The sequence below is a fragment of the Nyctereutes procyonoides genome, unplaced genomic scaffold (assembly GCF_905146905.1).
Source record: "Nyctereutes procyonoides isolate TBG_1078 unplaced genomic scaffold, NYPRO_anot_genome, whole genome shotgun sequence".
NCBI lineage: Eukaryota > Metazoa > Chordata > Mammalia > Carnivora > Canidae > Nyctereutes > Nyctereutes procyonoides.
The window spans coordinates 18,438,701-18,466,061 of NW_026575120.1; the positions used below are offsets into that span (position 1 = coordinate 18,438,701).

General features: G+C 42.5%; 1 protein-coding gene across 1 annotated transcript; it reads left to right on the top strand.

Annotated features, from left to right (window-relative positions):
* Window positions 1-438: 438 nt before the first annotated feature.
* CHRNB3 (cholinergic receptor nicotinic beta 3 subunit) lies at window positions 439-25,580 on the top strand. The gene is made up of 6 exons (XM_055335468.1): window positions 439-493; window positions 8,347-8,498; window positions 9,477-9,521; window positions 21,934-22,043; window positions 22,260-23,142; window positions 25,446-25,580. Exons 1-6 carry the CDS (start codon window positions 439-441, stop codon window positions 25,578-25,580), a joined length of 1,380 nt encoding a protein of 459 aa, XP_055191443.1.
* The last annotated feature ends 1,781 nt before the right edge of the window (window positions 25,581-27,361 follow it).

The window sequence follows — 27,361 nt, forward strand, 5'->3', positions numbered from 1 at the left end:
GGAGAAATAATATGTATGAGAAACTTCTCACTAACTTTCATGATGCATGTGATAAAATGCAGTTTTTCTCCTTTGCTCAGATCTCCAACAGTGAGAAAAATACCACAGAATATTCAGAAGTTGTCTAGCTTCATCCTTTTCCTCTGCCTTGCAACTCTTTGTGAGAGAGCAAATTAATAAGTCAGGAGTTAGGACCCAGAGATATGTTTTAGACTTACAGGATCTGACAGCTGACTGGAAATCAATGAAGTGTAGTTTAAGAAACATCGCACGGATGCGGGGTGGTCTGAGACTGTCTTATTCCACTTCAGGTGTCTTCTTTCCCCTTGGGTTCCACTTCGGATTTTGAACCACTGCATTTGCGATTCAAAACCTCCCTTTCTGATGGAAATACTGTATTGTTGAAAAGGAAGGAGTTATCTCTCCTAAACTGACATCATGAGACTGGCAGGCTTTATCCTTATGCTCATCGTCCTTGGTGTCACTCCCTCAGGTAAGCTCAAATTAAAGTAAATTAAAACTTCATCGTTGTGGAATGATTTAAGCAAGGGAGGTGGAAATACAATATTGATAATGTTAGAATTACAAACTGTAATGTATAGGTATCTTTAGGATAAACTTTGGGATGTGGTTCTAATGGGTGATTCTAGGAAATCTGTTTATTGCTAAAGAAATCATACCTATGGATTCCATAATATTTAAGCTGTTGTCATTTTTCTGGGATATTCCTTTTGAATCATGAACTTGGTAGGAAGATACAAAAGCAGGAAAAATGTTACTGAATGCTTTTCAGGATTGTTAAAACATCTGGCACAGAAATTTACTCCCATCAACTTTTTTCTATCATGTCTACTAATAATCATTATATCTGTGTGTAGTTCCTTAATTTTATCCAATATATCCTATACACCTGCATACAAACTTTAATAAATTTGTGTGTAGGTTTACTTAGTATGTTTGTATATCACAAAAAAAATAGACATCAAATGTCTATGAACATATGTGAGTTTTCTGTCACTATTATCCCCCTGAAAGTCAGATAATTCTTAATAAAGAGGACAAATAAAAAATATATATATATATAAAAGATATATATATATATATATATATATACAGACAGGCAGGCAGACAGACAAAAGAGAAGTGGAAAGAGGGAGAAAATAACTGCAAGGTTTAAGGGGAAATGGTCATTTGCACCTGCCAGTTATCTGTGTTTGGAAATCATTTCACTTTTTTTCTTTCTTTTTTTAAAAATTTAAATTCAATTTGCCAACAGCGTTCATCCCATCAAGTGCCCTCCTCATTTCGTTTTTTATGTAACTTAAGATCACAAAGCTCTTCCCATTGTGGTGGCAACCATTTAGAGCCGGAGCCAGCTGGTAGGAAAATCCCGCTGTCCCATTAGCAATTTGTACTTATTTCTCACTAATATTTTTGCCATGTTTGACTATGCTACTTTCAGCTGGAGAGCCAGAGGCACCAAGTGAGATTTGCCCAAGTCCTAAAATAAATCCTAGATTCCAAATCTAGGCACATGTACCTAAACAGTATCCTTTCTTTAAAAAGGTAGCTTCTCCTCATACTGAGGACTCAAAAGCCATCCTTTCTAAGTGCTGAGGGCATCAGACCCACTTTCTAATATGACTAAATTTGATCTCTGCAGTCTGAAATACAATTTGTCAATCATAAAAATGATAATCAACTTCTGTGTGTTTTAGGATGCAATTAATATCCAGGAGTCTAATGTTTTTCTGCCTTTATTTACTGTTCTATTTACTATGAAAGAATTTATTCTTACTGTTCTTTCCCCCAGGGAACCCATATCACAGGTTAGCAGGGGTGGTTGTATAAACCCTCTCAGTTCACTCGTGCACCCTCTTCTTTGCACAGTAGTGGTTACATAAGAAAATGGGGCCTGGAAGTGAGCCTGGTACTCATTCTCCATCAACGAGGCTGCAAGCATTTGGGAGTGTATACTGTGCTGTATACGTCTGTCACAGATCTGTAATACATCAATAATCTGTAGTCACTCTCACACTTGTGAACATTTCTAGATCCATTAGAGTCCATTTCTATTTTTCAGATCTGTACCACTTTCCTTAAGTTCTTTAACTATACTACTCATTGCAAAGGAAAGAGTTTCTTTTTGTTACAAAAGTACCTTTTCCAAATTACAAAGGGCAACTCCTCATTTTTACATTTTTGGCTTTGGTGGAGAGGATAATTGTGTCTGGCCATGTGACATTTCTTGTGTTGCTAATTCATATTTGTTGCTAATTCATCATTATATGTTTATCACTGCTCCCAGAAATAAAGACCGTATCTTACTCATCTTCCTATTACTCTTGCCACACGATGACGTGTGTTTACTCATTCAGTAAATATTTATTGAGGATCTACCGTATCCTAGGAATGGTTCCAGCATGGGCGATGCAAGAGGGAAAAAACAAAGTCATTCTAATAAACTCTCACGCTGGCAAGAATCCATTCAGTATTTATTATTTATTTTGCCCTGAGGGCTAGCTCTATGTGTTGAGGCTAATATATTTGTAGTATGATTTTTTTTAACAAGGTGGTGATAATGGAAAGACAGAACCAAAATATACCAAAAGGTGTCAAAATACAAAAAAATGTGTCTCAATCATATTTGCTGAGGTTTAAAAGTCTTCAATTATTTCTTTACTCTCTTAGCTAAGGATAAACAATGGTGTTGTCTTCAATAAAACCATAAGTAAGCATGTGCATTTTCATCAATTAAGTCTTATCAGTTATTTATACCTCAGCGTGCATGCACTTGTCATAATTTTGCGGAAAATGGGTGTTGATAATTGGGTGGGAGAGAGCAGAAGGTCTGAGAGCCTGAAGAAAGGAAAAGAAACACAGTCAAGAAAAATAAAGATGTCAGAGGTCAAGTTGTAGGTTCCAAAGAAAAATTTTTTTGTCTCAAGCTGGTACCGAGTACCTCATCCACATCTCTCATGGTCCCACTTACAGGGCTTGAGAGAGTCCTAACTTCCTCATGGGCAGTGAGTCCTCTCTAATCCCATCATAGCTTTAGTTACCTTTACCTGATGCCTCCTCTGTTGCAGTAAATGGCAGCCAAAAGCGAATTTGTCTGATCAGTGGCATATTTTAAACATTGCCTTTGTGTGTGTGTGTCTTCAAAATAGCAAATATTGGCATCAATAGGTCACATTTTGTGGCTGTTTCATGGACGTGAAATCCTAGAACCATAGTGCAAGTGAGTTGGTAAGGGCTTACCCATCATCCACATTTCTAATTTTACCGGGAGAGGTTAAATGCTTTTCTTAATTAAGATCGCCTGGTTTGGAAACAAGACCAGAACTAATGCCTCTAAATCTGAGTCCAGTAGCTCTCAATGTTAAATAAATATTTGTGGGATGCTTGTTCTAAAAAGTGACGAGTTTGGCAAGAGACTCAGCATCCAGGGCCAAGAGCTGAGTCCTCCTAGAGCACTTTCCCAGCCTGAGTTCCCCATGGAGGAAGCTACTAGAACTTGGGAGTCAGAAAACCATACCCACCACTCATTAACTGAGTTGACCTTGAGTAGGTCACTGCCCCTCTCTGCACCCCAGGATCTTTGTCTATAAAATGAGGAGCTTAGTTCATCTCAGTTATCTTTTCTAGCTTCATTGTCTACACATGCACCTTAGTCATTTCACTGGTCCTTCCTCTTTAATGTTGAAATTATTTATGAATACAAATGCTTTGCCATCCCTCCCCTTTGAGAGGCTGACTTTGGAACTGCAAGCACCCACTCAGGGAATCACTCACCTTCTGAGAACAGCTTCTCAACTTGTCAATGTGTTGCTGAGATATATCTTAGAATATCAGACTTGTCAAATTTGTTTAAAATACAAGTGCAAGGGCTCCTGGCTGGCTTAGTCGGTAAAGTGTCTGCCTCCAGCTCAGGTCATGATTCCAGGGTCCTAGGATGAAGCCCGCCACATCCCTGCTCAGCCTGCTTCTCCTGCTCCCTCTGCCCCTCTTCCTGCTTGTGCTCTCTCACTCTCGCTCTCAAATGAATAAATATAATATTTTTTTAAAAAAATAGAATACAAGTCCATTTGCAAAAATTTGGTTTACACACAACTTCTCAGGAATCCATTTATTCCTTAAAACAGAGACCACTCGTCTTGGAAATCTTGAAAACATCTGTGACTCTACACCCTCTTGAGCAGTGAGCTGGGGTCACTCTGCCTCCTTTCCCTGTGCGTGAAAAGTGCTGTTAGGCCCTCTTGGGCATTTGTTCACTCACCAGACAGCATCAAGTATTTATTGAGGCCCCAGCCTCAAAGAATCAATGGTGGAAGCAGTTTCCCTTCCTTTTCATGTTTCATTTTACAGAAGGACAAACCAGAAACATTTTCAGGGCTATCCTCTGCATCTGCTTCAGTAACCTTGATGACTTCAGCTTTTATTTGGGGAGATTGAAGATGTCAGCCAGAAAGCATGAAACCTTTGGCTTTTTTTGGTAAGGTCTGCTTTGGTCAATACAGATGTGTACTAGTCAGCTCAGGCTGCCATAACAAAACACCACAGACTGTGTAGCTTCACAGAAATTTATTTTCTCACAGTTCTGGAGGCTAGAAATCTAGGACAAGGTGTAGGCAAATTTGGTTTCTGGTGAGAACTCTCTTTCTGGCTTGTAAACAGCTGCCTCTGGCAGTGTCTTCACCTGGCTTTTCCTCATGCCTGCACAGAGAGAGAATGAGGTCTCTTGCATCTCTTCTAAGGACATCATCCTATTGGATTAGGGTCCTACAACTGATGACTTCATTTAGCCTAAATTACGTCCTTAAAGGCTCTATCTGCAAATATAGTCAGATGGTGGGGAGTACGGCTTCAACATAGGGATTTGAAGGAACCCAAATATTTAGTCCATAACAGCCGGTACAGATCTATGCTTTTTGTTCCTTGATTCAGACAGCAGCTTATCCTCCCACATTGGCCAAGCGGGTAAAACATACAAAGTGCCCTGAAAGAGCAGATCTGCTATTTCCCTTTGGATCCTGGCAAAGAGCAGGGATCCAACCATTCTTACGGAGGGTATAGTTTTAAAGGTGGCAAGTGCTGGGGATTGTCAAGGTCAAAATTTTAGAAGATCCTCCCCAATGTGCAACTCTACCTCTCTGCAAATTGACAGTAAAATTTTCCTGCCAGGAAAGGAAATCAAAAGTACAGTTTCTGTTCTCAGAATCCCTCCCACAAATCCAGAATTATAATGGCAGCGTATCCAAGCTATGAAGTCCCTTATGTGTGTGTGTGTGTGTGTGTGTGTGTGTGTGTGTGTGTGTGTGCACATGCACACATGTGCTGGCTCAGATGTTATTCAGTTGTTCTCAGCCTTCCTGAGTGTCTCCATCCACCGTGAGATGGTGTCTTAAGTAATTAGTCCTTACTGGCCTGAACTGGAGCACAGGGGCTCTTGAGGAAGCAGAACCCTGGCCCTCAGCTGCTAGGACTGCATTCAGATAGAGGTAACTATGGCGATAACCACTTATCCCAAAAGGAGAATGGCTTTTCTCACATACCAAGAAATTTGGAGCAGGCATTCCTGGGCTGATTGGTGGTCCTACAGCGCTGGGAGCCCAGGCTCTGACAGCCCTTTTATTTCATCATCTTGTGTGTGTAGCTTTCATTAGGCTTTAAGATACCTCTGTGGCCAAATCCCTAGATCCCACTTTCCAGCTCCAGGCAGGAAGGAGAGAGAGCAACCGGTGAAAGATGGAAGGTGAAAGATGCAGGTCGGATGAGTCTGTCTGCTCCAATGGTATTTCCTACAAACCTCACCCTCTGGCTTCTGTTTGTATCTTAAGTGGCCAATGTGTCTGTCACATGGCCCTCCCTACCTGTAAGAGAGCCTGAGAAAGGAACATTTTAAGCTGGCTCCATGCAATGCTGAATAAATTTAGCATCTGTTACCAAAAAAGAAAGGGCAAATGGGCTATTGAGCAAGGAACAGTCACTGCCATCGTGCCCTTGAAACGATATTCTCCTCCTCACTGGAGGGCTGCCTGCATGGGGAAAGGCCAAGGGAGGACAGCTGTGGCCTCCCTGTCTCCCTCTTCTCCCTAGCAATTCAACTCTAGCCTAAACTCTTCAAATACCACTCAGCAAGCAAAAGCCAAGTAGCTCACCATATTGCTACACACATGTTGGCTCAGCAGCCCCAATGGGCCAGGCCCCACAGAGCCGGGGGGAGCAGTGAGGAAGGTTTCACGGAGCTGGCATTTCCCGTGTGGCAGACAGACAATAAACAAAGACACATAATAGGTCCAAGTGCTCTGATGTGAGATAAAGTACCATCAATGGAATAAAGTGTGAGGAGGGATATTTAGATTCTGTAACCCAGAATGACCTCTTCAAGGAGATGACATGTGAGCAAAGATGGGACAAAATGAAGGAATGAGTATGGGGTTATGGGGTCTCTACAGGGCCAGGGCCTGCTCCAAACAGAAACATACAGGCATGTTCTGGAAAGAGCGGACGGGCCTGAGGCACTGGGGAGGAGGGCTGAGGCCAGAGTGGGAGAAGGTAGGGCTGTACACAGCCTGGGAAACCATGAGAACATGAGATGTCCCTTCTAGGTTTGATAGGAAGCCACTGCAAGACTTTGAGCAAAGAACTAACATAATCTTCTTCTGCTTGTAAGAGCTGGCTTGACAGCTGAGCAGAAAATGAACTGTAAACGCAGCCAGGGTGGAAGTGATGAGGAAGCTGCACACGAATCCGAGGGTGAGGATGGAGTCTGTGACACGGGCGGTTGCCCACGGAGATGGTGGGAAATAATCAGAGATGCGATGTATTTTGAAGGAAGATGAGCCTGGATGTGGGGTAGGAAATTCGTGAAGCGTAGCCTGAGTGAATGAACACTCTGTCCCTCGGAAGGTTTCGGGAAATGTCAACTCCCACCCTCCCCAACACTTCCAGGAAGGTTCTAGGGTGTTTACAGAGTGCTGCCCTGGCAACCACCCAGCTGACCTGCTCCGGAGTGTGCCTTTGCTTGCTGAGAACAGCTAAGCATCCAAGTTTGAGAACAGCTTTTTAAATAACTAAGTATAAACATAAGTTACTGCTCTCTCGTCACTCATTTGCATTTTAATATGCTTTCTCGAGAGTGAGAGAAAGAGGTATGCAGCCCATCTTACACCTCTGATCACCCCTAGGAGCATTAAGAGTAGGTTTCAATTTACTTGTTTTATAACTGGAGGGACAAACTTCCAGTGACCACGAGAGAGGCCATATTCAAAACAACAATAACAAAGCGTCCCTGCTTTTTTTTTTTTTAAGACCACATTTATTTATCCACAAAAGACACAGAGAAAGAGGCAGAGACATAGGCAGAGGGAGAAGCAGACTCACTGTGGGGAGCCTGATGTGGGACTCGATCCCAGGATGCCGGAATCACACCCTGAGCCAAAGGCAGATGTTCAACCATTGAGGTACCCAGGCACCCCAGCTTCCTTGCTTTAAATTTGATAGTATGACACTGAAAAGAAATAAAACTTATCTCTAGACTGCATTCCTAGACCATTTCTTCAGCCTGAGGATCAAAGCTTGAAATTAGGGTGTTCTTAGGCTCTCAGATATATGGGAGTGGAGAAGAGTGTTAGAACCTGGTTGATGACCAGGGAAGGTCTTTGCAAGGGAACAAACAGCGCAGGGGATGTGGTAGGTGTTCTATGGCTATGTGGCAAACATACGGAAAATGTCCCAACATATTCCTTTCATGGGTTCATTCGTTAAGTAGATATAAAATGGGTATGTGCTGTGGGTAGGCACTGCTCTAGGCACTGGATACACATCATCGAGTAAATTGGATCCTGTGCCTGCCATCATGGAGCTCGAGGGAAGGACAGACAGTGACAAATACACAACACATTGTGGTAAGGGCCTGATGGAGCTCAGTGGGGGCCTGGTGGACAGCAGCACGTGGGCGGGGCCGTGTCTGTAAGGAGGGGGCATCTCAGCTGAGACGTGAGGTGGAGGGTGGGGGGGCGGGGGTGCTGCAGGTGATTCTTTGGGGGTCAGGTGCTGACCTCACGATGGGAGAAGCGATGAGAGAGCCAAGCTCTGGGTGAAGCAGAGAGTCTGCTTTCCACCGTGTGTTGTGGGCATGGAGAATTGAATTTAAATCAAAAATAAATAAGTACGATATCCATTAAAAGAAGAAGAGGAAGAGCACGGTTCGAGAACTCGCTCAGAGCTGCCTTTGCTGCGAGGCTGCGCAGCCGAGATGAAGGCTCAGGACGGAGGAAGCTGCACCAGCCGCCCCGCCTCGCCCCTTAATTCGGGTTTCCCCCTGGATTCTTCCAGCCTCAGCCTCTGCAGGATTCCGTTCAGTGGCCGAAAGTGAAGATGCCCTCCTCAGACACTTATTCCAAGGTTATCAGAAATGGGTTCGCCCTGTGCTGAATTCCAATGACACCATAAAAGTGTATTTCGGATTGAAACTATCCCAGCTCGTAGATGTGGTGAGTAATCCTCGGCGCCGCGGAGAAGAGCACGCGCATTCCTCGCCCTGCGTGACTCCGAGGTGGTGCTTTCGCTTGCTTTCCCCTGTCTGCCCTTTCAATTTTAAAAATAGCTGGCTGTGAGAAAAAATGTGCCCCCAGAGGCCAGTGACGTGACCTGGGGACGGGATGAGCAGCGTCGTGCGGGGTCAGGTTGCCAGGACAGGCCTCGCCCCGGCGGGCTGGGCGGGCGCCAGGCTGCGCCCCGGGGACAGGAGACCAGGGACAACCGAGCCCGGGGCTCCGCAGTGTCGCCCAGACCGGTGGGGGCTGGCGGGGTGCCTGCAGGGAGAGAGGGCAGATGACGCCGGGGCCTGACGGAGGGCCTGGTGTCCCCATCCCCTCCTGAATCCGCTCAGGGCCCCACGCATCCCGCGGGCACCACCCATATCTTAACACGCCCTACTGACTCCTGCCGAGCTCGCGCTTCTGCCCTGGTCCAGTTCCCCGGGCAAATCAGTGAACTTTAACAAGCCGGTTCTGCAAAGTCATCCTGCTGTGCTCCCCAAAGTTCCAGAATAATCCTCCCAGATTGTCCCAACCCCGGCCCCGCCCCACCACTTGCACCCTCACCCACCCCAGCTGACTCAATGCCCAAGGATTCCTTCTAGCAAATCATGCTAAAGTGATCTCTGATTTAGCTAATATTCATTCTGCTTTGCGATCTTACTTTGCCTTCTGGATTTATACAATTTTAGGTAAATATCACCACAATGGGCTGCTACTTGCTTTAACTATTGTTTTTTATTTTAAGCAAACTATGCATAATATTTTAGGATCCCATGGCATGTAACTGTGTTGAAGTTGAGAATCCTTTATGCTTTGAACTCCTCAAATGTAAGACTCAGAGAGGTCTTTCTGACCAAAAAAAAAAAAAAGAATCTAAAAGACACCTTCACTTAATTTGAATTTATATCTTTCTAATTCTCATTTTGTTAGGATGAAAAGAATCAGCTGATGACAACAAATGTGTGGCTCAAACAGGTAACTGTCAATCCAAGCATTATATCTGCTAACCTAATTATTTCCACTCTTTTCTATTTAAAAAGACACCTATTTGAAAAATAATGATTTTATAGAACATATTGGGTTCCTTGGGGAGATATTTGGGAATGGTTGGGGTCTATTATTTCCTGTTCTTTTGCGGGAGTTGGAGAGCAAGCAGGTCCTGGAAGCTCAGAAGCATGCCTGGAATGGACTCTGATGCCAAGGTCTGAGCACTGCTCCCTGACTACCTGGAGAAATGGGGAAAGCTCCAGAGAGCAACTCCCCACCCCACCCCCCTTAGGATATGGCAACTAGAGCAGGCCTTTATTATTGGTACTTTTCACTTTTCTTGAGATTTTGAAAACACGAGGTTATTTCAGTAGAAGTGAACAAGAAGCCACGACTCCTCAAACCTTAACTGCAACTTTGGAAATGACTCCTAGCAAAACTGGGCCACCAGAATCACAGTGGCCTGGTAGATGCCTCCAGGTCAAGACAGAGTCAAAACCTACAAATCTCCAATACCCAAAACAGAGCAAGAGAAATCCATAGGAATGGGGTAAGCTGATGCTTGGAAAAACCAGCCTGACGACTTAGGTTCCCATATTTTAGAAGTAATGAGAATAATTTTTTTTTCATTAAAGTATAGTTGACACACAATGTTACCATTGGTTTTCAGGCATACAACATAGTGACCTATCAAGTCCATATTTCATGCTGTATTCAACACAAGTGTCGCTACCATCTGTCACAATATGCGTTATTACAATACCATTGACTACATGCCCTATGCTGTACTTTTCATCCCCATGACTTATTCATCCTATAACTGGAAGTCTGTATCTCCTACCCCCCTTCACCCATTGTGCCCATTCCCCCACCTCCTCCCCTCAGGCAACCATCACTTTGTTTTCTAGATATGGATCTGTTTCTGCCTTTTAGTTTGTTTGTTCATTTGTTTTGTATTTTTAGATTCCACATATAAGTGAAATCATATGGTATTTGTCTTTCTCTGTCTGATTATTTCACCCTGGGTCTATCCAGGTTGTCGCAAATGACAAGATTGCATTCTTTATTAATGGCTAAGTAACATTATATATATATATAATATATATACCAGATATATATTATATATTACATACATATGTATATATGTATATAATATATATAATATAATATATATATATGTATATGTAAATATATAATATATACATATATATGTATATGTACATATATAATATATATACATATATAAATTATATATATGTGTGGTATATAATATATATACCACATCTTTTTTATCCATTCACTTATCAACTGACATTTGGGTTGATATGTCCCATATCTTGGCTATTATAAATAATGCATAGGGGTGCATGCATCTTTTTAAATTAGTATTTTCATTTTCTTTGGGTAAATACCCAAAATTGCTTGATCATATGGTAATTCTATTTTTAATCTTTCGAGGAACCTCCATACTATTTTCCACAGTGGCTATACCAGTTTATATTTCTAGCTATAGTGAGCGAGGTTTCCCTTTTTCCACATCCTTTCCAGCACTTGTTATTTCTTGTCTTTCTCATTTTAGCCAAAGAATAATAGACTTTCATTGCATTAAATTTGTAAAGGGTTGTCATCTCTCTTCTCTCATTTACATTTCTCAACATCCAGAATTAACAAAGCAGGTCTCACACTATCCCTGTTTACAGAGACAGAGGAGTCCAGGAATTCATCTGACTGGAATCTGGATTCCCCAGTTAGGGCCTTCTCTGCCATACCCAGCCTCTGCCTTAACCATCAAAGCCCTGCTTCTAAATCACTGGAAGAGCCAAAGTAAGAAAACCCTCTATACATTTTATAGAACAACAGAGAATATTATCAAAGCTATTCTGTGCACACAGATTGGATGTGGAGTACAAATATCACAATAAATATTAGTTAATATATTCTATGTTATGGCACAGAAAAAGAAAGATGAATTCTATAGCATGGTGGCAAGCTGGGAAGGCTGCATGGAATAGGAGGCATTTGAGCTCCATCATATGATATATATGTATCTTTTTATTTGTTTTTAAGATTTTATTCTTAAGTAATCTTTATACCCAACATGGGAATCGAATCTATAACCCTGAGATCAAGAGTCATGTTCCATGGACTAAGCTGGCCAGGCACCCTAGTTTTTTGTTTTTTGTTTTTTTTCATGAGAGACAGAGAGAGAACAAGGCAGAGGGAGGAGCAGACTCCCCATGGAGCAGAAAGCCCAGTGCAGGGCCCGATCCCAGAACTCTGGAATCACGACCCGAGTCGAAGGCAGATGCTTAACCAACTAAGCCACCCAGGCACCCTACCCCTTGCTTTTTAAAACTAAAAAGGTAAAAGAAAAGTGAAGGAAAAAAAAAAGATAATAAAAGATAAAGAAAAGGGATGATAAAAACAAGACAAAACTGATATTAACAACCATTGGCATTTTATACAGATCTCAGTTTCAGAGTAGCTAATAATAATACCTAACAGTTATTGAGCATGTACTAAATGCTCTGCTTGGGTGTGTCCTAGGAATGAACTAGGTTCATTCTCGCAGCCACCTTATGAGGTAGGTTCTATTAGGATTCCCACTTTGCAGATGAGAAAACTGAGCATTAGAGAATTGAACTGGCTTGTCCCAGGTTAGGCATTGGAGGCCTGGCTCACATGAAGAAATCCTTCCCTTGCCTTGGACAAGGGAGCAGCTCCAAGATGTCCAGTGCTCTGCTCAGTGCTGTCCCCATATAGACTAGTTCCTGGTCCTTGTCTTCTAAGGTTTTGCTACCTCAACATCGGATGGTCTAGAAAAGCATTTAGGAGAGAATGAAGTAAGGATTCATTCCACAAGGTTTACTTACAGCCTACTAAGTGTCAGCCACTGGGCTAGATCCAGGTATATGAAGAGGAAAATACAGCCCTGCCTTCAAGGGGAGGACAAAGTGTAGTTGTGTAAAAAATAATGACTGTGATATGATAAACACCATAAGGAAAATCTACACAAGTACTATGTCATTACAAAAATGACAATGAAACAGGGAGAAAATCAGGGAGAGCATCCAAGGGAGGAGATATTTAAGGTAGTTAAGGTAGGTCTTCCGGGATCAGTAGAAGTTCTGCAAGCCAAAACGGTGAAGTTGTGACCCCCTGCATACTATTCTCAATCGTATAACTTCCCAAAGCTCTCATGCCAGAGCAAACCTATGGGAAACTCTCCCCAGCCACCCCTGTTTACCTCAGTCAAAATAAAGACAGAAACAGTAAAACCCCATTTTTTTCTCACTTCTCATCCAGACACTGAAAAATGCTCCATGATTCATATCACAGAGAGAATAAAACTCCACGTACTTGGAACAAAAACATGTTCCATGGTAGCTTCCACAAACAAGATGCTTGTTTTTTTAATGCAATTCTCCCATCTTATCCCCTATTTCCACAGTTCTCCTCTGGTATATTTAGACGTTCTTCCTCCATCCTCTTAACCAAAGACCTTTATCAAGCACAAATGTAGTGACATCCTGAGAAAGTCCTCTATGTGGAGCTATTTTTGTTTTATTGATTTTATTTTGGAAACTTATTTGTCTTCCTCCTTCCTATTCCAGGGAGTAATCAAAACCCTATAAATCATAAATAGATTATTAACACCGACTCACTAAAACTACATGAGAAAGTACTTAATGCCTTCCCACTCAGATTCTGCTCCATCATATTCAAGGTTAGGAAAACTGCTTTGCAAGCACCGTAAAGGCAAATGGGAAATGAAACCACCCTTTCTTTAATAATAAAGGGTTGAACCCTTGGCCTAGAGTCTATCATATGAGTAATCACTAAGACAACAGACATTAAAATTACTCACTCAACAAGCATTTACTGAGCACCTACTATGCACCAGACACTGTGTAAGACCCTGGGCTAGGCACTGTGGGGTGTGAATACCATAAGACAGCAAGATTCTGAGTGATCTCGCTTCACTATTTGCTGTCCTACCCCCTTCATTTTCCTGAGGGAAATAAAACAGCCTGAATGTCTGCCAAAGCCAACATCTCAAAGTAGCCTTGTTTCTCCAACAGCTGATTCCTGTTTTAGACCAACACAAAGTTCCACTTCAATATGCAGGCCTCACAGGCTAGATTCCTGGAGCTGGTCTGGGAGGGAAAATGAGAAACAAACTTGCCATGGAAGGGACAACCTTGCTGTAAAGGGCTGGGACAGCTTCCCAAAGTCTAGTAATCTTCCACCACCTGCAATGGCACCCTCAAGTCTAGGAATTTATTTCCGACCCTTAACTCAGCATCTTATTTTCCTTTCTTCTCCTAGACTCACTCTGACTTAGCAAAGGAGGTCAGTTTGGTGGGCCCTGAGTAAGAATTGAGCAGGAGTTAGGAGTCAGGAGTCAGAAATCATGATATATAAACTCCGGCAAGTCATTTTGCCTCTCTGACCCTCCATCTCTTCATCCATAAAATAGAGGCAATGCCTACCTCACAATGTTGTTAAGAGGTGAAATGCAATCGCGTGTGAATGTGATGTACAGTATCTGGCACATACTTGGGACTCAATAAATGTCATTTCCGGCTGCCACATTTGGAGGCTTTTTCATCCTTGATGACAAATCCCATTTTTTGGCTCTGGCAGCTCATGGATATAGTAGGAATATGAGACATATAGTATGTCATGCTGTTTTCTTTAAGATTGAAATGAATCAACCTTAACTTGCTTTAAGAATTTCACACTTGACTTTAAGGTAAGTGAAGATCCCCAGGATGCCCCAGAGGCTACAATTCAAGGCACTACTTGTTCTTTGCTATCTTTTGGTTTTAGTATTAAACTAAGAATAACTAGGGGAATTTTTTTATAGTAAAAAAGTCTTTGATTTAGGTTTAAATGAAATTCAGTTCTGGATAACAGCTAGGGACACTTATGAGTGATATTTCGAACTATCTAAGAAAGGAAAATTTTAAGGGAATATATACGATATGGATTTGAAATTGCACTTTTCAGAATCAAGGAAACTATTTTTCCTTTTTTTTTTTTTTCTTAGTCACAGAATTACTTTGAGATTTGGTCCTGACATATCCCGTGCTCGCCTGTTTCCTGCAACGACACAGCTCTCCACCTTGGAACTGCCTCAGGGTAGAGCTGATGTTTGTAAAGAGCTTTGAGGATCTTGACTGGAGCATGCTATATGAACATAGTATATTATTTCTAATCTCTTACTTTAAGAAGGGAGAGACAGGAGATTAGTCTCTGGATGACCTCAGGGTTTCGGAGAGAACAGGAAGTAACCAGAAAGTTCCAGAGGTCCTTAGCAAGAGAGAGGATGGAGGCTCTGAATCCTCACCCTGACATTGCTGGCTTAGCACGTGTGATCATCCTGGGGCTTAGGACTCTGTCAGCATCGCAGTGGATGCATATGTTGATAGAAATTCAGGGAACCCCTCTGGACGGACTTGTCAAGGAGAACATCTCTGATTCCCCAGGTCTGGGTACAGAAGAACACCCCGCAGAGGCATACAAGCAGCAAAGGACCACAGGGTGGGGAACTCACAGCTTCTGACTCCAGTTCAGTGCTCTTGCTCTTCTGGGTACTCCGAAATCCCAGAAGTCCCACCTCGCCCCCTTCTCTTTCCTGGGCAGGAACAAGACCTAAATCACTCTAGATCTCTTTACGTCCTCCTCAAGGATTCTACGCACCCCTCATCCGTCGTTCCCCCATCTCTGCCCCTGCGCCTTCCCTCTCCCGGTTCCTTCTCCCTCGCGGCTCCTCCTACCCTCAGGTCTCGGCTTTTGCAGGTTGTCTCCTCAGAACTGCCCTTCCGGTCCACCCCGCGTTCCTTCCCATTACACCCAAGCCGCACCCCCCTCGGAGCAATGAGCCCGAGCCGAGCGGGGAGGCAGGCCCAGGCCAGGAGTAGGGGCGGCGCTGGGTTCCGCGTGGCCACCAGCCTTGCCTTCTTGGGCCGCGCATTCCTTTCGCCCAGACTGTGACCCAGTAAGCCACTGGCACTCTGTCAGGAGGTCCGGCAAGCAGGGCAAGCCCTTCGGGCCCAAAAGTTCCATACCCTCGGGCTCCCCCCTCCGCCCGTTCCCTTTGAACAGTTCGTAAAACCAGGTATTTGTTTGCTGGGCTTCGCCAGACAGCAGAGGCCCCGGAGCTGTAGCTGTGCACCTGCTCCGCTGGGGGAACCGGGCGCAGGGGAGACAGCTGTGCCTGCCCCAGAGAGGAGCCTGGATCCGAGGAGCAGACAGTTTTGTCCGCAGCCATCTGTATGCTCTTAACAGGGAAGGGCAAGAGTGGGCCCGGGGCTGAGCTCAGCAGTGCTGTCCCCTCAAGACAGCGCTGGCAGTGAGAGCGCGCTGGCAGCCCACCTGCCCACCTGTGTGTCTGCCCCGCCGCTTGCTGCCTGTGCACCAGAGACCCGCCACCTGCTCAGGATCTACTCAGATGCTCCCAGGATGAGCTGAGAACTTTTTGGTTGCACATGACAGAGAACCCAACCCAAACTGGCTTCAGGAAAAATAGAAAGTACTGGCTTTCATAATCTGGAAAGTCCAGGGACAAGGCCAGCGTCACCTGCAGCTTGACCCAGGGGCTCAAGCAATATTCCCAGGGATGGTGCTCCTTCTGCCTGTCTCGAGGCCCCTCGTCCTCTGGGTGACCCCATTCTCATCTCAGCCTCACCTCAGCAAGGTGGCTGTATCAGCTTCTGCCTCAAAGTACTTCCTTCCTGTGTTTAAGTCCAGCAGGAAAGAGGATGGCAAGCCTCTTTTCCAGTGCTCCAGAAGATTCATGCTATCTCACTGTTCCCCATTTGGTTACCTGACAACCCTGAAGATCATGGTGGGCCAGTGTGAGGTGCAGCCCCATTTGTGGGACAGAAGGAAGAATCAGATGCACCCACAGCTAGTGAGTGACAGTGCAATGAGGTAGTTGCCCAAGAGGAAACTAGGGTGCTCGTACTGGAAGAAGGGGCAGGTGAATCTGAGGCAGCAGGTGGCATGCGTCCACTTTATTTCTGAATTTGTTTTCTCCTCTTTCTATAAAGAGCTCTTAACATCTGCTTCCTTCTCAAACTGAGCCTTGCCCAAGTGGAAGTCAGCTGAAGGTTCCTATTATTAATGGTTCATCTTCATACCATCATTTTCTCTCCCCTTATTTGTTGCTGAACTTGGACATTGTGTAACATGCTTATTTGTAAAATTCCTCCACCTTTTGACAGATATTTACCATTAAGACAAAACGGATTTTCTGTTTTTATTGTCTTCCTTTTTTTTTAACAGAGGAAAAGGTGGAATAAGCAACTGTTTTAGCCTGAGTATAGAGTCCATAAGCTTTATAGCTATCAGCCCCAGAAATATCCTTGAAAGCAGAGCCACAGAAAGTTGGATCAAATAACTGATGTTATGAAGAATTGTAAGCCACAAATTTTTCCACTGTCCAGTAGCATGGGAAAGGGGAAAAGAGTGCAGGATATGCCTTTTAATGTACCATGGCTTGAGTACCATTGCCATCACTCAGTGGCACACATTGGGGGGGGCACCCTTCACGTCCTAGTCAATGTGAAAGGCACCTCCTAGGGTTGTGATGCACGGCATGCCCAGTCATATGCAGCAGGCTTGAATCCTGTTTTCTTTACTGACCAACTGTGTGGCCTGGTACAAGGCACTTGAATGCTCCGGGCCACAGGGGCCTCATCTAATATAGCACTAATAGTAGGTAATTTTGTAGCTTATTGAAGGAATTAGCACTAATAAATATAAAGCACTTCATCAGTATAGGGAACCTGGCTGTCTCAGTCAGTAAAGCATATGACTCTTAGACTCAGGGTTTTGAGTTTGAACCCCATGTTGGGTGTGCAGTCTACTTAAAAAAAAAAAAAACAAAACAGAAAATCAATCAATACAATTCATCTTATTAAGAGACTAAAGAATAATCATGTAATCATCTCTATAGAAGCTGAAAAGCTTTTCATACAACTTAGGTCAAGATCCATTCTAATTAAGAAAATTATATGTGGGGCACCTGGATGGCTCAGTTGTTGAGCATCGGACTCTTGATTTTGGTTCAGATTGTGATCTCAGTGTCGTGGGATCCAGCCCCACATAGGACTCCACACTCAGCAGGAGTCTGCTTAGGATTCTCTCCCTCTGCCCCTCCCCCCATTCACACTCTCTCAGCATGCATGCTTTCTCTCTCCCTCTCAAATAAATAAATCTTTTTTTTTTTTAAAAGCTCAGCAAACTAGAAATAGGAAGAATCTTCCTTAGTCAAATAAAGGGCACTTAAGAAAACCAACAGCTAACATAATACTTAATGGTGAATATCTAAACGCTTTCTACCCAAGATCAGGAACAATGAGAAGATATCTACTCTCCCACTCCTATTTTTTAAAAAGATTTTATTTATTTAATTCATGAGAGACCCAGAGAGAGGCAGAGACATAGGCAGAGGGAGAAGCAGGCTCCCCAAAGGGAGCCCAATGCGGGGCTCAATCCCAAAACCCCAGGTTCACTCCGTGAGCCAAATAGCAGATGCTCAACCACGGAGCCACCCAGTGCCCCTCCCCTCCCATTCTTATTTACTGTCATACTGAAAGTCCTAGCTAGTGACTTAAAGCAAAAACAAAACAAAACAGTAAAAGGCATTCAGATTGGAAAAAAAGAACTAGAACTCTCTATTTGTAAATGATGTAATTGTTTCTATAGAAAATCTACCCCAGGGGATCCCTGGGTGGCTCAGCGGTTTGGCGCCTGCCTTTGGCCCAGGGCACGATCCTGGAGACCCAGGATCGAATCCCACCCACATCGGGCTCCCGGTGCATGGAGCCTGCTTCTCCCTCTGCCTGTGTCTCTGCCTCTCTCTCTCTCTCTCTCTCTCTCTCTGTGACTATCATAAATTAAAAAAAAAAATAAAACAACAAAAAAAAAAGCCAAGAAAAAAAAAAGAAAGTCTACCCCAGAATTTCCTAAACTTAAATGAGCTTAAACAAGGTTACAGGATACATACAAGGTCAGTATACAAAAATCAATTGTTTATTTATATTCTAGCAATGAACAATTGGATTTTTTCCCTTAATCTCAAGCACCATTTACAATAACATCAGAAAACCACGAGGGACACCTAGGTGGCTCAGAGGTCGAGCTTCTGCCTTTGGCTCAGGGCGTGATCCCAGGTCTGGGGACTCCATCCCGGATCGGGGACCCCGCAGGGAGCCTGCTTCTCCCTCTGCCTGTGTCTCTGCCTCTCTCTGTGTGTTTCTATCATGAATAAATAAGTAAAATCTAAATAAATAAATTCTTTAAAAAAAAACCCGAAATACTGAGATATAAATCTAACAAAATATGTGTGAGGTCTATAAGCTGAAACTACAGAACACTGATTTAAAAACATCAAAAAAGACTTAAGTACATGGAATGAGAAATGATATTCCTTGGTCAGAAATCTCAATATTATGATAGTGGTTCTACCCAAACCAATCTATATATTCAAGGCAATCAGAATTAAGATTTCAGAAGGATTTTTCTTACAGATAGCAACAAGCTGCTTTAAAATTTTATAAAGAAAAGCAAAGGAACTAGAATAGCCAAAACGATTTGGAAAAGGACACTACAGTTGGAGGACTCACATTACACCATTTCAAAACTTACTAGAAAGCAATGGAGGTTAAGAAAGTGTAGTACCAAAGAAAGGAGGGACACAGATTAATGAAATGGAACAAAAAAACCCATAAATAGACCCACAGAGTATATGGTTGGTTGATTTTTGACAAATGTGCAAAGGTAATTCAATGGAGAATGTTTAACCTTTTCAACAAAAGGTGCAGCAATGATTGGATAACCATGTGCAAAAATAAAAAACCAAAAACTTCATCCCACATTCACGCCATAATAAAAAAAATTAACTCAAAATGGATTTTAAATATAAATGTACAACCTAATACTATAAAATTTCTAGATAAAAAAAATGGGAGAAGATCTTTGTGACCTTGAGTTAGGCAAATATTTCTTAGAAATGGCATGTTTCATAAAAGATAAAATTGGTAAAATAAACTTCGTCAAAGTGTATAACTTCCGTCTTGTGAAAGACGCTGCTTAGAGAAGTAAGAAACCACAGACTGTGGGAAACTATTTGCAAATCAAATATTTGATGAAGGGCTTTTATCCAGGATATATAAAGAAGCCTGAAAACTCAGTAATAAAACAAACACCGTGATTAAAAAAATATGCTAGAGATTTAACAGCCAAATAAGATATATGGGTGGCACATAAGCACATGAAGAGATGCTCAACATCATTAGTCATTAGGAAAAATGCATATTAGAAACCTTAATGAGATACCATTTCACAACTATTATAATCGAAATAAAAAATGAGACAAGATCAAGTACTGGAGAAGACGCTAAAGACGTGGAACTCTCATACATTGCTAGTGGGAAAACAAAAATGATAGAGCCACTCTGGTACACAGTTTGGCAGCTTCAAATAAAGTTGAACATACACTTACTTTATGGCCCAGCCATTCCACTCCTGGGTATTTACCCAAGAGAAGAAAAGAATGTTTTTCACTCAAAAAGTTACACAAAATATTTATAGTGGCTTTATTTGTAATCATTAAAAACTGGATGAACCCAAATATCCTACCTGGAGAATGGATACATAAGTTGTGGTAAATTAATACAAGGGAATACTACTCACTAATAAATATGAACCAATGACTAATATAGAAGAATCCAAAATGCATATGGTAAGTAAGAGAAATCAGGATCAAAAGGCTCTCTACTGTATGATTCTATTTATATGACCAAAGGCAACATTATAGGATCAGAAAATAGATCAGTGATTGCCAGGGGCTGGCAATGGAGGAGTTGATTACAAAGGAGCAGCACCAGGGAAAACTTTTTGGGCAACAAAGTTCTTGGATCTTGATGTTGTTAGTGATTATACAACTGTTTGCATATAGAACCGTATACAAGAAGAGTGAATTTTATTGTATGTCAATTTTTAAAAAGTGAAACAAACAAAAAGCGCTACTCTGAGTTCCCTTCAACATTTCTGAGATTCAGACCTGCCACTGATAGTACAAGTCTCCTTAGTAGGAGACAAATGATTCATAGGAAGGAAAATGAATGTCCTTTTCAAAATGGGTAGAGGAAGGGGAAAAGAAAGAAGGCTGTGAGTACCAGGTAAACATGGTAAATACTTTATTAGCTTGGGCTCTTAAACTGTTAATCTTCATATGCATAGTTTTCCATAAATAGGCACACAGTCTTTTATCCTTTAGATTGTAGCTTTTTAATGACCTACATCCTTTTAAATTTGTTTTTCAAGGATCAAGCCTCACAAATATTGCCTAAGATAGACAATATCTCATCTGGTGTATACAGCCTTACACTTTTTCAGGCATCATGTATGTTTCAATACTTTACCACCTAGCGAAGTTACCATCTGCTGAGTCCTGATTTTTTAAAGACAGGAAGGCTCTCATTGGGCATACCCTTTAAACTTTCTGAAGTATCATTTAATATTATCCTACATCATTACTTAACAGTCTACCTGAGGGACAGTGGGAGAGAAGAACTTAATTTTCAGATCAGATTTCATAAGATTCTGGATCCAGATCTTTTTAAGAAAGCCCACTTCTGCTGTAATTGGATCATCCATACATCATCCTCTTGACCTTCATAATCCAATCAATTAGTGGTCAGGTTTGTTAATCTGGGTCCATTAGGTCCTATAAAACATGTTGAATGATTTCATTCTATTATTAGGAAAAATATGTAAATCTCTGGAGGCTAACAATATTAGGAATATAATTTCAAATTGTAATTGAGTGGCCACAAAATAAATTTAGATTAGAACTTAAAAGGAAATTCTTGGAAAAGATTTTTTTCATTGGATTAAGGTTATAATGTCATCAAGACTACTCAGTGGATACTGGATGTTTCATATTAATATACTGGGTGGATGTTTTTTCAAGACTCTTGAGTGATATTCAAAATTGTTTGTACCCATCATCATGAGATTAAGATATTACTGGACCAGCTCTCCTGCGCTAGATTTACCATTGCTTTTTCTTTTGTTTCTTAAGAGAAATAGGCTGAAAAAATAGATCACAAATCAGTGGCCTTGTTGTTGAGACTCTTCATTGAAAGGTAAATACGGCAATTTTGGAAATCCCAAGTGGGATGGCTGTGTGGACCTGGGGAAGACCAGAGACCAGGCTGGCTCAACCTGTATCTTGAGAATTGCACTAAGCCACAGGGTAGGGTCATAAGATCTAAAAACAGATGAATTTCCCATTTAAAACCAAACATTGGATCAGTAAATTAACATAAACTTGAACATTGAATTTTCAGAATAAAATTACAGTATACTCATTTTGATGCAGGAATGGACAGACCACAAATTACGCTGGAATCCTGATGAATATGGTGGGATTCATTCAATTAAAGTCCCATCAGAATCTCTCTGGCTTCCTGACATAGTTCTCTTTGAAAAGTAAGTAACCCCGAAGAAAAATATGCTGGTCAGATTAGGACAGGTGATAGAGAAGCCTGATTTTGGCAAAATAATTCAGAGAAATGTACAACTTTCAGTAAGCACAGAACCATTTGTTCTTGAAATACTGACTCTGTGGCAGGAAAGTAATAAATGCAACTAGTAGAGGGGTGGGCCAAGACCCAACTCATCTGTGTCCACTTGCTTCTACCACAGTGCTGATGGGCGTTTCGAAGGCTCGCTCATGACCAAAGTCATCGTGAGGTCGAACGGCTCGGTCATTTGGACCCCTCCCGCCAGTTACAAAAGCTCGTGCACCATGGACGTCACGTTTTTCCCATTTGACCGGCAGAACTGCTCCATGAAGTTCGGGTCCTGGACTTATGATGGCACCATGGTTGACCTCGTTTTGGTCAATGACAATGTTGACAGGAATGACTTCTTTGATAACGGAGAGTGGGAAATACTCAACGCAAAGGGGATGAAGGGCAACAGGAGAGACGGCTTCTACTCCTACCCGTTCATCACCTACTCCTTGGTCCTACGCCGCCTGCCCCTGTTCTATACCCTCTTCCTCATCATCCCCTGCCTGGGACTGTCCTTCCTGACAGTGCTGGTGTTCTACCTGCCTTCCGATGAGGGCGAAAAGCTGTCCCTCTCCACCTCCGTGCTGGTTTCCCTGACAGTCTTTCTCTTAGTAATTGAGGAAATAATCCCCTCTTCCTCCAAAGTCATCCCCCTCATTGGGGAGTACCTGCTGTTCATTATGGTTTTCGTGACCCTGTCCATCATTGTCACTGTGTTCGTGATTAATGTTCACCACAGATCTTCCTCAACCTACCACCCCATGGCCCCCTGGGTGAAGAGACTGTTTCTGCAAAAACTTCCTAAAGTGCTTTGTATGAAGGACCATGTAGACCGCTACTCCTTTCCAGATAGAGATGAGAGTCAACCGGTGGTGAAAGGCAAAGTTCTAGAAAAAAGGAAACAAAGGCAGGTTAGTGATGGAGAAACAGTCCTTGTTGCTTTCTTGGAAAAGGCAGCAGATTCCATCAGGTACATTTCGAGGCATGTGAAGAAAGAGCATTTCATCAACCAGGTGAGTACACTGGTGCTCATCATAACCCTGCCCCCAAAGAGCCCTGCAAGAACCAATATTCCTGCATCTCTTGGCAACAAAACACTGTCATTGCTTGAATGGGACGTTATTAGCTACCTGCTTTTCATATGTAAAATGTTAAACAAGCCCTGACATGAGTAAGAATTTTAGTGTGAATTTTTAGGAAGCAGTTCCCAGGAACAGAAGTAAGAGAAGTGAAGCATGTGTGGATTAGGCCCCATTCCTTATGATTAGACTTGATTCTATTTAACATAATTTAATTCTACATTTTAAGTTGGTTATCCCTGTCTCTGGTAATTTATCTCTCATTTTTAGTGCCATGGTGGTTATTTCTATCTGTAGTATTTGGAAAGAAAAGAACAGAATTAGATTTAGGGATTAATATAAAAAATACAGTGCTCCAACAGATATTTTGGTGAGGGGAAAGCATAGTTATTTTGCTTACAGATTTTTTTTTTTAAAAAAAACGCAGTGAGAGTGTATATTTCGGGCTCAAAATAGTCGTGGCCTCAGATTAACTGCTTAAAACAAGTTATAGGCCAAGTTACAGGGTTCAATTATTCTCCTCTAAAATCAGTGAAAATTAGTCCCAAGAGTTTGGTCACATAAATAAAATAATGAATTTTTTATAAATTTTTTTTATGATAGTCACACACACACAGAGAGAGAGAGAGAGGCAGAGACACAGGCAGAGGGAGAAGCAGGCTCCATGCACCGTGAGCCTGACGTGGGATTTGATCCCGGGTCTCCAGGATCACGCCCTGGGCCAAAGGCAGGTGCCAAACCTGCTGCACCACCCAGGGATCCCAATAATAAATTTTTTAAAAGAAATATCCTTCTGGGCAGCCCCGGTGGCGCAGCGGTTTAGCGCCGCCTGCAGCCCTGGGTGTGATCCTGTAGACCCAGGATTGAGTCCCACGTGGGCTCCCTGCATGGAGCCTGCTTCTCTCTCTGCCTGTGTCTCTGCCTCTCTTTCGCTCTCTCTGAATAAATAAATCTTAAAAAAAAAAAGAAAGAAATATCCTTCTGTATTATGTCTAGATACTACCTAGAATATTCTATTTGTTGTGTTTTTGATCCACTGAAAAACATTTTTAAAGCATTAGAGGGGAATGCTGCTATGGAACAAACATTTCTGCTACTCTTAGGGTTGTTTGTTGTTTGTTTACATCCTGTAAAAATTCTGATTCAAAGATTTAAATAGCTTTTTAAAAAATTATAAAAGTGACACCTTCTCAGGGTAAAGAATTTGGAAAATACATAAAGTAGAAACAAATGAGATGCCAGGGTGACTCAGTGGTGGAGCATCTATCTGCCTTTGGCTCAGGGCGTGATCCCAGGTCCTGGGATCGAGTCCCTCATCAGGCTCCCCCAGGGAGCCCACTTCTCCCTCTGCCTGTGTCTCTGCCTCTCTCTCTGTGTCTCTCATGAATAAATAAAATCTTTTTTTTTTTAAGTAGAAACAAGAACGTTAAAATCACTCATAATACCACCACTTAACGTTGTGACACTTTAAACATTCAATGTGTATTCTTTCCGTTTTTCCCAAAGTTTTCTTAAATCCCAGTGTGTGCCAGATGCATGCAGGTTCTACCTCCGCACCCATGTCCCCTTCTAGAACTCCTGGGCTGTGCCCTCTTTACACAATCCCCATATAAAAGAAATGGGACATTTCTTTTCCTTCAAAAGAGAACGGGCCCATGTCCTTCAGACCTCTGGACATACCCTGACCTCATTCCTACAGGCTTATTGCCTCCCCAACCCCCCAATTCCCCCCCATCCAAAGGGATCCCGCCCGCCTCCCCTTCAGAGTGCTGTCCTCCCCTGACCACCTGTCCCCACCAGCAGTTCTCAGGTGTCCAGAGACAGCAGCCATCCCCGCACGTGGAGGGGAAGAAAAGGCTTTTTCCTCTCTGGCCAGAAAAACTTAACTTTTAAGTTTGCAATTCATCTCATATGTAATATCTGGAAGATCATAGTAAGAGATTCTGGCTTTTTGTTTGTGTAAAAATCAGGCTTTTCCCATTTTGATCAGTCTTGTTTACCAAGGCATAAATGATTCTGTTGTTTCTGTTACGCCTTCGGTGTTGCCGAAGAGTTCACAGGCAGGCCAGTGAGGGTCACGGGGAGGAATCGAACCTACCCTGCGGGGGATGTGGCAGGTGTGTTTTGAAAACTGCAGTGTGTAAAGCTGAATGTTAGTCACTGTTCCAATCCCTTGAAATGAATTCCGAACAGTTGCTCCGCATCTTGAATGGAAGGAGTCCTTTTCTCTTTTGCAGGTGGTCCAAGACTGGAAATTCGTAGCCCAGGTTCTGGACCGCATTTTTCTGTGGCTCTTTCTGATAGTGTCAGTTACAGGCTCTGTTCTGATTTTTACTCCTGCTTTGAAGCTGTGGCTACATAGTTCCCACTAGCAATCCGGGGCCGTCTGAAATACCAGAAAGACGAAATTAGATCTTAGAGCTGACATCCAGCTAGCATGTACATACGTATCCACCTGCACGAGCTTTCTGGAAGGGCCTGTGTTATCCTCGGGGAAACTGACGTTTCTAAGTGTGGGTTTGCCCACAGTAAATCCATGATTGCCGCTGGAGCAAGTCTGGGGTTTAAGTAAAGCAGAACATCTTCAGGCCCCCGCCTTGCCTTCCCCGGACGTTCAGGAAGTCATACATTCCAGGCTTGACATCACAGCTAGGACGCACCAGGACTGTTGCTGGCTATTGGACTAAGGCCCCAGGAAACTGGACTGAAGCCTCACCAAGGATGCCCACGAAGAATTTAAGACAGTCTTCGAGTCAAACTATTTGCATGCTCAGACCTGGGTCTCCTGCACCTACTGGTGTCCTTGCTGGTTTTGCCTAAGTTTGCAAACTGCTGCTGTGTGTTGTGCTGCTGTAGCAGTGTGCATGAACAAATCTCAACAACCATTTGGGGAATTAAACCGGTTCCACAGATCTGGCCCAGCATGCTTGTTTTCACGAAGACTCCAAGATGCTGGGTAACTAAAGTCCTTCCTTTTCCCCCCACAAACATAGTATTTGTTAAAGACAAATTCTCTCTTGAATGTGGTGGCCTCAGGTGGTCTTCATGGATTATTCATAACATTATAAAGCTTTTCTGATGGTGAAACTAGAACCTACTGTGAGTTGTAACTTGCTTAAAGGGCCATAGCAAAATTACTGACGATAGAAACCATGTCATCTATTACTGGCAGTGTGGTCATTAATACCCATGATCTTCTCCTAGAAAATACAAGTCCTGAACATTCTCTGATAATGGTTTGGAAGTACCCACATTCAATCTAATCCATTTCAACAGTACTCTCAAGGCTTGCCATTCTGTTTCTTTCTTTCTGTCTTTTCTTTCTTTCTTTCTTTTTCTTTTTCTTTTTTTCTTTTTTTTTTTTTTGGTAAGAAGACTTAAGTTCTACTCTCAGCAAATTTTAATTATACAATGTGGTATGATCAACGAGTCACTATGTTTTACATCAGATCCTCAGATCTTATTTGTTTTATAACTGATAGTTGATACCCTTTACCAACCTCTCCCTATTTTCCCTCCTCATCAGCCCCTGGCAACCACTTTTCTACTCTCTGTTTCTATGAGTTTGACTTTTTCTTTAAGTGTCTACATATAAGTGAAACCATGCAGTGTTTGTCTTTCTGTCTGATTTTTTCACTTCTCAGCATAATGCTCTCCAAGTTCATTTGTGCTGTTGCAAATGACAGGATTTGTGTCTCTTTTAAGGCTGAATTCTGTTCCTGTGTGTGTGATCACATTTCCTCGATCCATTCATTGATAAATAAACATTTAAGTTGTTTTCATACCTTGGCTATTGTGGATAATGCTGCAGTGAACATGGGAATACAGATATTTCCTTGAGAAAATGGTTTCATTTCCTTCCGACACACCAAGAAGTGCATGGATCTCTTGGCAGTTCTATTTTCCATTTCCTGAGAAACCTCCATAATTTTTTTTAAAGTGGCCGTACCAGTTTACATTCCCACCAACAGTGCAAAAGTGTTTCCTTCTCTCTACATCCTCGCCAGCATTTGGTATGTCTCGTGTTCCTTATGACAACCATGCTAACAGCCATCAGACTGTGCTTTGGATTTGCACTTGGATTTGCACTTCCCTGATGGTGAGCACCTTTTCACATACCTGTTGGCCATCAGTGTGTCTTCTTTGGAAGCAT